The sequence below is a fragment of the Chiloscyllium plagiosum genome, chromosome 25, assembly GCF_004010195.1.
Source record: "Chiloscyllium plagiosum isolate BGI_BamShark_2017 chromosome 25, ASM401019v2, whole genome shotgun sequence".
NCBI lineage: Eukaryota > Metazoa > Chordata > Chondrichthyes > Orectolobiformes > Hemiscylliidae > Chiloscyllium > Chiloscyllium plagiosum.
In genome coordinates, this window is record NC_057734.1 from 44,634,903 (window position 1) to 44,649,758 (window position 14,856).

At 41.0% G+C, this 14,856-nt stretch overlaps 1 protein-coding gene across 1 annotated transcript in view; it reads right to left on the bottom strand.

Annotated features, from left to right (window-relative positions):
• Positions 1 to 14,856, bottom strand: part of zgc:63587 (uncharacterized protein LOC393431 homolog) — a 139,062-nt gene that overhangs the window by 69,511 nt on the left and 54,695 nt on the right. Inside the window, exons 7-8 of the mRNA XM_043716054.1 lie at positions 7,239 to 7,373; positions 4,829 to 4,946 (exon numbers count right to left, since the gene is read on the bottom strand). Coding sequence (XP_043571989.1) covers positions 4,829 to 4,946; positions 7,239 to 7,373 — 253 coding nt within the window. The remainder of the gene's footprint in view (positions 1 to 4,828; positions 4,947 to 7,238; positions 7,374 to 14,856) is intronic.

Consider the following 14,856-nt stretch of genomic DNA (forward strand, 5'->3'; position numbering starts at 1 on the left):
ACCCCAGGGGAAAAAATTTGTCTATTTAACCTGTCCATGCCCCTTATAATTTTGTAAACCTCTATACGGTCAACCCTCAGCCTCGAACGCTCCAGGGAAAACACCCACACAGCTTGTTTAACCTCTCCCTATAGCTCAAATCCTCCAATTCTGGCAACATTCTTGTAAATCTTTTCTGAACCCTTTCAAGTTTCACAACATCTTTCCGATAGGAAGGAGACCAGAATTGCATGCAATATTCCAACAGTGGCCGAACCAATGTCCTGTCCAGCCGCAACATGACCTCCCAATTCCTAGACTGAATACTCTAACCAATAAAGGAAAGCATACCAAACGCCTTCTTCACTATCCTATCTACCTGCATCTCTACTTTCAAGGAGCTGTGAACCTGCACTCCAAGGTCTCTTTGTTCAGCAACACTCCCTAGGACCTTACCATTAAGTGTATAAGTCCTGCTAAGATTTGCTTTCACAAAGTGCAGCACCTCACATTTATCTGAATTAAACTCCATCTGCCACTTCTCAGACCATTGGCCCATCAGGTCAAGATCCTGTTGTAATCTGAGATAACCCTCTTCGCTGTCCACTACACCTCCAATTTTGATGTCATCTGCAAACTTACTAATTATACCTCTTACGTTCACATCCAAATCATTTATATAAACGACGAAAAGTAGAGGACCCAGCACTGATCTTTGTGGCACTCCACTGGCCACAGGCCTCCATTCTGAAAAACAACCCTCCACCACCACCCTCTGTTTGCCAGTTCTCCCTGTATTCCATGAGATCTAACCTTGCTCACCAGTCTCCCATGGGGAACTTTGTCCAAAGCCTTACTGAAGTCCATACAGATCACATCTACCACTCTACTCTCATCAATCCTCTTTGTTACTTCTTCAAAAGACTCAATCAAGTTCCCACACACAAAGCCATGTTGACCATCCCTAATCAGTCCTTGCCTTTCCAAATACATGTACATCCTGTCCCTCAGGATTCCCTCCAACAACTTGCCCACCACCAACGTTAGACTCACTGATCTATAGTTCCCTGGCTTGTCTTTACCACCCTTCTTAAACAGTGGCATCACGTTTGCCAACCTCCAGTCTTCCGGCACCTCACCTGTGACTATCGATGAGACAAATATCTCAGCAATAGGCCCAGCAATCACCTCCCTAGATTCCCACAGAGTTCTAGGGTACACGTGATCAGATCCTGGAGATTTATCCACCTTTACCCGTTTCAAGATATCCAGCACTTCCTCTTCTGTAATATGGACATTTTTCAAGATGTCACCGTCTATTTCCCTACAGTCTATATCTTCCATGTCCTTTTCCACAGTAAATACTGATGCAAAATACTCATTTAGTATCTCCCCCATTTTCTGTGGCTCCACACAAAGGCTGCCTTGCTGGCCTTTGAGATGCCCTATTCTCTCTCTAGTTACCCTTTTGTCCTTAATGTATTTGTAAAAAAACTTTGGATTCTCCTTAACTCTATTTGCCAAAGCTTTTTGCCCTCCTGATTTCCCTCTTAAATATATTCCTACTGCCTTTATACGCTAAGGATTCACTCGACCTACCCTGTCTGTACCTGACATATGCTTCCTTCTTTTTCTTAACCAAACCCTCAATTTCTTTAGTCATCCAGCATTCACTATACCTACCAGCCTTCCCTTTCACCCTAACAGGAACATACTTTCTCTGGATTCTTGTTATCTCATTTCTGAAGGCTTCCCATTTTCCAGCTTTCCCTTTACCTGTGAACATCTGCCCCCAATCAGCTTTTGAAAATTCTTGCCTAATACCATCAAAATTGGCCTTTCTCCAATTTAGAACTTCAACTTTTAGATCTGGTCAATTCTTTTCCATCACTATTTTAAATCTCAGATGGAACCCAATCTCTTTCTCAAAAATATTGTTGAAAAGGACACAAAGTATTCCAAAGTAGGAAAGAGCTGATATGGTGTAATTTGAAGCTCAGCCTTAGCATTCAATTTTGTCCTTGGCCAAATTGCATCATTTTTGAAGGCACTTTACCAATATAACATTTAAGAAAGAACTTGCATTTTCAAGAGACTCACATTCACAGGGTACCAAGAGCACTCCAAAGATTTGCTTTAAAATGTAGTCACTATTTGAACACAGAAAAAGGCTAATGCGCTGTAATGGTCTCAATCAATAGCATTGAACAATTAACATGATTTTAAACTGGTGTTATAAAGTTTAAAAAACAATACATCAAAAGAACAGGTCCTTCAGCCTTCCAAGCCTGTGCCAACATTTTGCCCTTTCACACTAAAACTGTCTTCACTTACAGGATCTGTATCCCTCTATTCCCTTCCTATTCACGTTTTCATCCAGGTGCTTTTTGAATGCTGCTATTGTGTCTGCTTCCACCACCTTCCCTGGCTGCACGCTCCAAGCACTCACTACACCTTGTGTGAAAAATGTCTCTCATACATCACTTTTAAAATTCCACAACCCACCCCTTCAGCTCCCACCCATCCTGAACCCGTGCCACCTAGCAATTGACCCCTCCACCCTGGGAAAAAGCCTCTTTCCACTCTATCCATGCCATTCACAATCTTATAAATCTCTATCAGGTCGCTCCTCAACCTCCTGCGTTCCAGTGAAAATAAACCCAGTCTATCCAACCTTTCTTCAAAATGAAAATTCCCCATACCAGGCAGCATCCTTGTAAGCCTTTTTTGTACCGCTCCAAAATATCCACATCCTTCTGATAGTGTGGTGACCAGAACAGTATGCAATATTCCAAGTGTAGCCTAAATAAAATTCTATAAAGCTGCCGCATAAACTTACTTCTCCTTATCCTCAATGCCCCTCCCAATGAAGGCTAGCATGCCATAACTACCTTATCTACTTGTGCTGCCACCTTCAGTGATCTGTGAACTTGCACACCCTCTGCATAACAATTCTCCAAAGGGTTCTGCCATTCACTGCATAATTTCCATCGGTTCTTGACCTTCCAGAATGCATCACCTCACATTTGTCTGGATTAAACTCCAACTGCCATTTTTCTGTCCATGCCTCCAATTGATCTGTATCCTGCTGTATCCTCTGACAAGTCCCCTCACTATCCACAACTCCACCAATCTTTGTATCATGCGCAAACTCCACCGATTTGTGTATCGCCGACATGGTACTATGGTAGTTGAGAAATAAATGAAACTGGGAGAATTTCCTGTTCCTCTTTTACTTCCAACTGAACAGGCAAATGGATGCAGTTGTTTTATCACTCAGTTAAAAAGCAGCAGCTTTAACAATAAAGCTCTCCCTCAATATTACACTAAACCGTCAATCTGGTTTACATCTCAAGTGCTGCTCCAAAGCTTGAAGCCACAAATGTCTGCCTCAACGCAGAACTGCTATCAAAGAGCTAGATTGACATATTAAGTGCTCCAGGAAGAAAAATAAACATAGCCTTTTGTATAACTCTTGCAGAATACAGGCATAGTCTTTTCATGAATGCAACAGATTTCTTGATTACCCTGTGTGCCTCATGCAGAATTTGTACACACTGAACAGAATGAGTACATTTTTCCAAAGAAAACAAAAGGGAAGCTGAAGTACATTTGAAAGAGAAAGTGTTTGACAAAGATACCAAGGTCCTAGCAGAGACAGCATTGACATGTTGGACTGAATGGTCTCCGTTGGTCTATCAAAATGCTATGATTTCATGATAATAATAAACAGAGGCTGGGTTGGTCTTTCATTTCTGTTCAGTTGTTCCGAGTGAGTCATTGAATAGGTTTAGGTACAAATATTTGTAAGGCTCCTTCACAGGATGCATAGTTTAACACAAGCCAAAAATAAAATAATAATAGGCTAACAACTTGTACTTTTCAAGTAGGCTGCTGTAAATCAATGTTAGCCTTTAGAAGAAACATTTGTGAAAAGAGGCGACATTCATGCCTTTTCTTTCAAAAGCAACGGTGGGAAGTTTTTTCTTCCATGGGTTGGTAACTTGTTGCAGGAAAAGCCTCAATATTTTAATGAAAATGAGGCTTGCACTTCAATCTTCATTTGTGCATGCATCCAACCAACAGAGATAGTGAAATGGCTGAGTCTACACTCGACAGTCTCTGCAACAACTTAGTTTACTGATAAAGACTTTTATATTTCCTTGCAACTACTACAACAATCGATTACAATTTATGTACTGAGTGGCCCACCTATCTTGCTGCTAAGGCAATTAAAACAATACTTCCTCCAGAAATAAATGCCATCACTAAATCCGTTTATAACAATAACACTTTCCAACCTTCAAGCCCAAACAAAGGGCAAGCATATGGAGAGAAAAAAAAAACACACCCAAGCAACTCTGCCCGGGAAACAAAAAGCAGCAGGAAGAAATGTTAGCCACAGGTTTTCCCAGTATTCCATAAAACTATCAGAACTGGATGGATACAAAATTTCAGTTCAACACATGGCATTCATAGCCTGAAACAGCTGATGTGCTGTGCAGGAATAATCACCAGATGCGGGCAGAATGAAATCTAACACCCATATGATACTGGGAAGACTATTACCAAGAGTCATAGAAGACAGCTTCTGAAGCAACATTATAAGGCTACGCGGTCGTGACATCACTGCCCGCTCCATGGAGACTTGTGCCCAATGTGACAGGAAAGGTTCAGAAAATCCCTTTTGGATACTCATGCCCAATTACCAGTAAAAATAACTAACATGGTTGAGATTTATCTTTGAAAAATGTTTAATTATGAACAGAATTAAATGTAAAAAAAATTGAGACTTCACTTAGACATTATCTGCCAAGTCTTTGCAAAGGTCACAAGGAGAAGTACTTACTCTGCGCTTCAGTCGCTCTCTCTCCCTCAGCGTCAGTGTGTCTGCCTTGGCAATCACTGGCACAATATTTACTTTGCTGTGAATGGTCTTCATAAACTCTACGTCTAGAGGTTTCAGGCTGCACAAGATGATAAACAGTTAAGCACAGCATACACTTCCCCTAATTCACTAGCACATTGGAACTTTAGAAACAGAATGCAATATTCCAAACAAAATTGACAATCATTCCTGGAACAGTAAAGTCCTTAATTACTTGAAATTTTTTTGAATATTGGATTAGCATCACTTTTGATTTTGTAAATTTGATTGTGGCTAGCAGCAGAATGGGCTCCAGATGTTAACAGCACTTATATAATTCAGTAGACATCAATAATGTAGAATACAGTAATCTCCCATGCTGTGCAGGGGTAAAGAAGTTTTATGCTAATGACCCATGGGGATATGTTCGTCACATCTTTGGAGGGAGGAAACTGAGCATGAGGAGGAAATGCACACAGGTCTCCCTGTTATGGGAAGAATCTCCCTGTTATGGGCAGCACAGTGGCACAGTGGTTTGCACTGCTGCCTCACAGCGCCAGAGACCCGGGTTCAATTCCCGCCTCAGGCGACTGACTTTGTGGAGTTTGCACATTCTCCCAGTGTCTGCGTGGGTTTCCTCCGGGTGCTCCGGTTTCCTCCCACAGTCCAAAGATGTGCAGGCCAGGTGAATTGGCCATGCTAAATTGCCCGTAGTGTTAGGTAAGGGGTAAAGGTAGGGGTATGGGTGGGTTGCGCTTCGGCGGGGCGGTGTGGACTTGTTGGGTCGAAGAGCCTGTTTCCACACTGTAAGTAATCTAATCTAATCTAAAAAAACATGACAGTTCAATATACACGCCTCTCCAGAGAGGGTCCTTGCTTAAATTCAAGAGGCAGCACAGTGGCTCAGTGGTTAACTCTGTTGCCTTACAGTGCCAGGGATGCAGGTTCAATTCCAGCCTTGGACAACTGTCTGTGTGGAGTTTGTACATTCTCCCCATAACAGGGAGACCCGTGTGCATTTCCTCCACATGCTCAGTTTCCTCCCTTCAAAGATGTGCAGGTTAGTTGGATTGGCCATGTTAAATTGCCCACAGTGTTCACGGATTTGTAGGCTAGGTGGATCAGTCATGGGAAATATGGCGTTACAGGGATACAGTAGGGAGCTGTGTCTGGGTGGGATGCCTGGAGGGTCATTGCAGACTTGATGGGCCAAATGGCCTCTTTCCACACTGTAGGGATTCTATGACTAGGCCTCCATATACAGAGGCCTTTGGCATCTTCTGAACAATGGTCCAGAATGAGAAATCATACTGATTGGGCAATGAGACAAAATTGCAAGTCAAATATATTAACAAAGCCAGGGTCCTGGAAGACAACATAGAGAGGAACTCATCCGAGTGTTATGACAAATACAGCTTTGAGGGTGGCAAGTCGCAATAAAGTGGACTGGCACCACTAAAGGTATTGTCCAATGCAAGTGTGCAGCAATAAAGCTCAACATTCCACAACATCGCTATAACCTTCAATTCCTGTCCTCATCAAAGTTAATTTCTGAAGTCACTTTGGAGTTCATTTGGTGATGTTCTTGTAGAAGATAAACTGTCTGGGAATAAGAGAGTGGATATTTAATAGATGGAGAAATGGAGCTGATTATCATACGTATATGATCTCATTCTGAGGGAGAGTATGGGAGATACATTACAAATTAACAAAAACACCTCATTTACCATAGAATCTCACAATTGTTACAGTACAGAAGATGGACACTCATTCCATCATGTCTGCACCAGCTTTCAAATTAACATTATTTAATGCCATTCTCCCATCCTTACCCAATAACCCAGCACACTGCTTGTATTTAAACAATCACAGAATACATGTTGCATGCCTTGATTGAATCTTTCTTCACAAAACTTCCTGATAGTTCATTCCAGACAAAACCAAACTCAGATTCCAAGACTTAATAATATGTATTTATCCAACATTTGATGTTTGTGCTCTTTCATCTCTCTAAACAAGAAAACCCTAAGGATTCAACGCAATTCCAGGAAGGTACTGTCATTACAAGACTATGAGATAAAAGGAGCTAGTATGAATGAAAAATGAGAACTTCAATGTGAAAAAGTACCCCTAAAAATCAAAGCAAGTATCCATCTCGAAGGTCTCACAAAGAAGCTTCAAAAAACAAAAGGATTTTAACAGTGACCTTTTAAGTTATTCCATTTCGACATGTTCAAAGAGATGGCCTTTTTCACCCAAGATTGGCACAGCAATTTACAGCATTACTGGGCAAATTCATTAAGCAAGTTCAATGGTAGCAGCAACAATGGTGGGTATGTAGACAAACATATTTTAAATCACAAGCAGTGTAGAATGAAGAACCTTTTCTTACCCATGGCCAAAAGGGGAGATGAAATAGAAACAACAGTGGACTCTGTTGTCTACAATATGTCGTCTATTCAGGCCACTCTCATCATGAAGGTACCTTTCAAATTGATTGTCAATATATTGAATGATTGGTCTGAAGCTGCACAGAAAAACAGAATAGAAACAAAGGTATCAATCAGAACACTATGTCAAAATCGGGTTATTAGATGCCTTAATGCTGACCCACTAACTTCAGACTGAATACTGTTATTCATAACTGAGTCTCACCAGGAAGCCAAGGTTCAAGTCCCACCTGTTCAAAACATGTGTAATAATATCTTCAAAAAGGTTGAGTAGAAAATATTTATCAATTTTATTACAAAGCAAAGGAGATCTTAGAAACGCTCTTTGGGAAATTGCTGCAGTTAGAGATCAGATCCTTCAGCTCTCACTACCCAACTAACTTTAGCATATTTTTAAGAATGACATTGCATTTATCAAGCATGACAAATAGTAATAAAGAACGAGCACCTTGGGGATTCGCAGCATTTTCCAAATGAGCTTCCGATCAAATTGGTTAGCATTGTTACGATCCCAGTTAATGTTATTACAGGACAAGTCAGATCCAAGGTGGGAATCTGGCTTGATAGTTTACATTTTGTATTATTTTGGTTTGATTTTAATGAGGTAACCTTTCGCTGATACACAATTATGCAATATTACAGATTCAGGTTTAACAACAATAGAAATTTATAATGCAAAAGTAATGAAGATTAAATAGAATAAGCAAAAACATTTACACGTAATGCATTTAAAGATTTGTGCACAGTAAAATACAATCCCATTAATCCTAACAGCATTCCATTTCTGTACTCAAACACCAGACAGAATGACCTTTTCTATCCTAGATAGAAGTTGACCTGGCTGTGGCTTCAATTGTCTGATAGCCTTTTCCCTTATTTGATATAAAACAGAGGTTAAACTCTCTCAGCTTCAAATAACCTCTCCAGAGTTTTAACCAAACACTGTGGTCTGGAACTTCTAAATGAAATTCCTTACACTAAGGCCAAGGTTACCTTCTTCCTTTCTCAGGAGGGACTACTTTAAATGTCTAGCTTCACCTGAGTACACTGCAGAACTGCCCAAATTAAACCCAAAAGTTTTGTTTCTAACCATGAACGTTTCTCCTAATCTTCTAAAATAAAATTCCAGAATCTTCCTTTGGAAAGCATAATACTACACTGTTTATTTTGTTCACTAGTAAACTCTCCCAACGTAAACAAAAACCCATTACGCTCCAGGAAGTCGCTCCCGTACATGCTTTCAAAATAAGTCACCATGACTTCAAAAATAGTTACATGCTAATCATTAAATTCCTTTGGAAACACAGGAAATCCATGTGCCACTAGTTCAAATTTGAATACAAAAATAAATGCTACTGAAATGGATCATGTCATCCCAATGCTTTGAAAGCCAACACAGCAGGTAATACACAATGGATAAGACACAGGGGTCGCCAAGCCAGGAACTGTGGCTTTGAATCCCATTTGGGGTGAAGTTAATGTTTGGGTCTTCTGATGCAGTGGTACTATCCCTAGTTCAGGGCCAGAAGGTCCAGGTACAAGCCCCAGCTCAGGATGTGATGGCCACAAATATACATCATAAAGTAAAAACACGGGGCAGCCAATGTGCTTCAAACAAATTGAAAAGCAAAGAAGGTAAATAACCAGTTTGTGTTTTCTCCCACTGTTATTGAAGGAAGAATACTAACCTAATATCAGGAGAACTCTACCATTTATTTCACACCTTCATTGATAGGAAATTCAGAGTCAATTACTTTTGACACCCCATTCAAAACATATCACCTTAAACTGTGCTGCCTCTTAAGTGTCAGTATAGCTATTGACCCACCTCCAACTCAATGGTTGTCAGTGTCACCAATCAAAATAAAGAATTCTAGTCAAAGTCTCAAAAACACCAAAATGACAAGAGAACCTATAGGTAATGGTTCATTAATGTTGTTGAATCATCACCCAGTCAAATTGAATAACGACGGTAAGACCCTTGTCTTACATGGAAGCCCGTCTTGCATGTACTACTTAAACTTCCTTGGAAAAATAAAGAACAAAAGAGTGATTTTGTACTTCTTGCCAATCATCTTCAGAAAAACACTGGAAGGTTATGCTGTGACTAAACTGGTAATATACAATGAAATTTCACATTACTTCAAAAACTGGCAGCATCTGTGGGGCGAAATCAATATTAACATTTTAAGTCTAGTGACCCTTATTCAGAACTGCCTTTTCCAGCAATTTCTGTTTTTGTTTTTGGATTTCCACATTCATGGTTCTTTTAGGTTTTTGTTTAGTATTGGCAAGTTGATTCATGGGGGGGGGGGGGGGAATGTTATAGATGTACCTGGCAGTTTTTGAATTTATTAGATTTGTATAATTAAACTACTATGAAACTGCAAGCTATCAATTGTCCTGTAAAAATTGATATGATCATGACAATGAAAATCTGCTTTCCTTCCCAGCATATCTGTGCAGCCAGACTTGTGACCTCCTTCCTCTACTTGGTATTAGCCAAAGTTGTGCTAATCTCACACTAGAATGAATTTCAAATTGATCTTGGGCTAACAATGAAACACAATCTTCTCACTCAACAAAGGATTCAGATCCTCATCAGTTACCAATTGAGTGGAAATACTGGAATCTACACAGATTGAAACCTCAGCTTGTGCTAAACTAATCAGTCTTGGTCACTGTAGCAGTTTGGCACTCCAGATTAGACAAAGTTACGGCATTACTCCATCACTGTGATGGAAAGTTCTGAAGCATAAGTAACAAAAATTAGGTACATCTGTAACACTCGCCCCAAGAATCAACTTGCAAATACTAAACAAAAAACTAAAACAACCATGAATGTGGAAATCAGAAACAAAAACAGAAATTGCTGGAAAAGGCAGTTCGGAATAAGGGTCACTAGACTCAAAATGCTAATGTTGATTTCTCCCCACATATGCTGCCAGACCTGCTGAGCTTTTGGAGCACTTTTTAAATTCTTGATGCCAATACTAAATGTTAGGGTCTGTGCATAAGTAATAGCTATTTAGGCAAGATGCTCAATATACATTTTTCTCATTCAACCTGTGGTATCATTGCCAAAGTTATTTCCCCTGCCAAATTGCACTCAAGGAATTTGTGTCCAACCATATTTCTGAACTATTGCGATTTGTCTGCTGCAGATACTCCAACAATGCCAATGATGAGTTCCAGGACTTGGACCCAGCTATAGTAAAGCAAAGGTAATAAATTTCCAAGTCAGGATAGTGTGAGATTTGGAGGGAAACTTGCAGGTAATGTGGTACTCCCTCATGTCTGCTGCCTTATTTCCTGCTAGGTCTGGGGTCTGCGACCTGCAGCGCTTTAACATTTGAATTGCACATTTTCCTGTTGGATTGTATTTTCAGGTTTTTGCCACAATAAAAGTAATTTGGAAAAAGATGACCAGTATTTTACTGTGAAGATTATGCGATAACCATTATGCTGTTTATTGTTTCAAAAGAATATTCTAAACAAAAAATGCTTTGTAATAAAGTTGCTTGACTGCTGAGGCCACACTTGTAATTATAAAACCTGTTGGTTATATAGAAAATAACCACCATAATGAATTATTCTGAATGTGCTATTAGAAGCTCAGATTTAATCACGAGAATCCAATGTCCAATAAAATCTTAATTCTGTGCAGTATAAGTTAGTTTGTTTTGAAGATGAATTTTACAGCTAAAATTATTTAAGTCAAAAAAGTAATAATTCAGAGATCAGTATAGTTGAGATTTTCATTCATAACTTGAATACATTTTATTATGCATGCAAATGATGCATCCTATAAGAGATATTTGGTAAGTTGTTAAATATTTGGTTTAGAACCACCAATTTCTTTTGAGAATCCAACTATCTTTATTTTAGAAAGGAAATTACTGCAAATGCTGGAATCTGAAACCAAAAGAGAAAATGCTGGAAAATCTCAGCAGGTCTGGCAGCATCTGTAAAGACAGAAAATAGTTGATGTTTTGAATCTAACTGACCCTTTGTCAAAGCTCAGTTTTGACAAAGGGTCAGTTAGACTCGAAACGTCAGCTCATTTCTCTCCTTACAGATGCTGCCAGACCTGCTGAGATTTTCCAGCATTTTCTCTTTTGGTTTATTTTAGGCAATTGATTTTCAAAAGGGCTTTAAGGTTAAAAGAAAGTTTTTATCGGTGGTAGAGGTTATGGGTTTAGGAGACGCTGTTGAAGAAACCTTAGTAAGTCGTGCAATTCGTAGTTACTCTGCTCTAGTACCTAGAAATGGATATCCAACGAGATGGATATGGACTTGGCTGATTGTTTACATATTTCTTCTACATCTTATTTAGTAATGCCCTGCTGACACTATCCAAGATAAAGCCCACTTGATTCGCACCACATCCACAAACATTTCAGTCACTTCACCATTGACATACAGTGTACACTACCTACAAAACGCATTGCAAAATTCACCAAGGATCCTCAGATTAAATCTTCTAACATCATGACCATCTAGGAGGAACAGGGGCAGCAGATAGATGGGAACACCACCATCTTCAAGTTCCCCTTCAAGACACTCACCATCCTGAAATATGTCACTGCTCCTTCACTGTTGATGGGTCAAAAAACTGAAAGGGCAACTTTTTCACGCAAAGGGTGGTGCATGTATGGAATGAGCTGCCAGAGGAAGTGGTGGAGGCTGGTATAAATACAAGATTTAAAAGGCATCAGGACAAGTATATGAACAGGAAGAATTGAGGGGGATATGGGCCAAGTGCTGGCAAATGGGACGAGATTAATTAGGATATTGGGTCAGCATGGATGAGTTGGACCGAATGTCTGTTTCTGTGCTGAACATCTCTATGACTCTGTAATAGTATTATTTGTCTCTCTGCAGCAGTTCAAGAAAGCAGCTCACCACCACTTTCTCAACAGCAACAAGGAGCGGGCAGTAAGTGCTGGTCCAGCCAGTGCTATCCACGTCCCACAACTGAACTTAAAAAACCAAACAGCAAGATGACACCAAGTCTGCACTTTTCAAGCCATTCCTCCCCCTTGAAACATAAGCCAGTGAATGGAAAAATTAGGAAGGTTTCATTTATTTAACAGCAATCACATACTCCAGAGGTCTTACTGTTGCTATATAGGCAGTGAAATAGTCATCTCATGGAAGTTTAGAGGTTGAGTGAGCATCTGCAAATGCTTGTATTACAAACAGGAGCCAGAAAATCTGTCAGCAGCTCTCCTAGTGGAGCTGATAGAACCTCATGTCCTGTATGGCTGAAATGGCTGCTTACATTATTCCTCTCAGTCTCTCAAAATCACACCAGCAAATTTTCTGCAGAGTATGAAAAATCAGAATATCATTTTAATTCTGAAACATTATATCCAGATTTATGAGAACAGACCATCTTTTCCATGGGACTGGCAAATAAATCCTGCAGAACATCATGGGTTATAGCTTACACAGTGATTTTAAAAGGGAAAAGTAGATAGTAGTCAATGCAGGAGTCTTCTATGGCTATCCCAATTTCAAACAAGTATGTTGTTTTGGAAAATGAAGAGGGTGATGGATTTTCAGGGGAATGTAGCACGAGCAGCCAAGATTGAGACTGGCTCTAATGCAACGAGGGGTACATCAGGTTCTAAGAGATCAATTGTGTTTAGTCAGAAGCACAGACAGACGTTTCTGTGGCACGCAGCAAAAAATCTGAATGGTGTGTTGCCTCCCTGATGCCAGGATCAAGGATGTCTCCGAGAGGGTGCAGAATGGTCTCAAGGAGAGAAGGCCCAGCAGGGGTCATTGCACACATTGGAACTAACAACATAGGGAGGGAAAAGGTTGAGATTCTGAAGGGTGATTACAGAGTTAGGCAGGAATTTAAAAAGGAGCCCTCAAGAGTAGTAATATCTCTATTACTCTCGATGCTACAAGTTAGTGAGGGTAAGAAAAGGAGGATAGAGCAGATAAATACATGGCTGAAAAGCCGGTGTATGGGAGAAGAATTCACATTTTTGGATCATTGGAATCTCGGCTGGGGCAGAAGTGACCTGTACAAGAAGGATGGATTGCACCCGAATTGGAAGGGGACTAATATACTGTCAGGGAGATTTGCTGAGCAGCTCCGGAGGATTTAAACTAGTAAGATGGTGGGGTGGGACCCAGGGAGATAGTGAGGAAAGAATTGATCTGAGACTGGTACAGTTGAGAACAGAAGTGAGTCAAACAGGGCAGACAGGGATAAAGCAGAGAACAAGGTAGGACTGATAAATTAAACTAAATTTATTTCAACGCAAGAGGCCTAACAGGGAAGGCAGATGAACTCAGTGCATGGTTAGGAACATGGGACTTGGATATCATAGCAATTATAGAAATATGGCTCAGGGATGGACAGAACTGGCAGCTGAGGGACAGGATGCACATGTATTTGGAAAGACAAGAACTGGTTGGGGATAGTCAACATTGCTTTGTGCATGGGAAATCATGTCTCAAACTTGATTTGGGTTTTTTAAAGAAGTAACAAAGAGGACTGATGAGTGAAGAGTGGTGGACGTGATCTATACAGACTTCAGTAAGACGTTCAACAAGGTTCCCAATGGGAGACTTGTTAGCAAGGTTAGATTTCATGGAATATAGGGTGAACTAGCCATTTGGATACAAAACTGGCTCAAAGGTAGAAGACAGAGGGTGGTAAGTGGAGGGTTGTTTTTCAGACTGGAGGCCTGTGACCAGTAGAGCGTCACAAGGATCAGTGCTGGGTTCACTACTACCACAGCCACATTTGCTTCCTCAGTGCCTGCCTCCGTAACCAACTCATCCCACACAGACTCCGGACCACCTTTAAACCAGCAGAGTTTGGACCCGAACAGGACAAACAGTACAGACTACAGATTCAAAAACACCAGCGACAGTTCTCCTTCAAGATCCTCCGCTCCATGCTTGCAGCAATGCGCCGGCACCTAACCTCTCTACAGTCAGCCCCGCCTCAGCTGAGGGCCACAAACTCTCAGAATTGCAAAGGACCCACTCTGTACTACATCCTCAGGAGAATTCATACTCTCAACAAACAGTATTTCAATTCCATCTCAAACATCAAAAACTGTAAGTACAACAAACCTTTATCCACCCACCTCCATAACCAGCGCTCCTCAAACATTCCAGAGATACCCTTGGCCCTCGGAAACACCATTAGCCACGTGGCTGATGCAGCTACCACCCCCACGCTGATTGATGATGTCACTTCCGCCCCCATCATGGCCACTCCCACAACCACTTCCACCCCTCAATTCCTCATGCATCACACGTGACATCACTTCCGCCCCTCACATCATCGCTGATGCCACACGCTCAGTGACTTCCGCCACCCCTACTGCCGTGCCTGCCACCACTTCCGTCCCCACCAATGCCACTCACCTGCATTCTGCTGACACGCCCCCCACAGACCCCACTGTCACTATCCCCACCCCCCAGAACCCCGAGGGGAACACTACCCCTGCTCATGAGTCCACCCACATTCCCCCCACCATTACACCCACTCCAGGTATTGGCTCCGACCCCACTCCCCGCCCCACA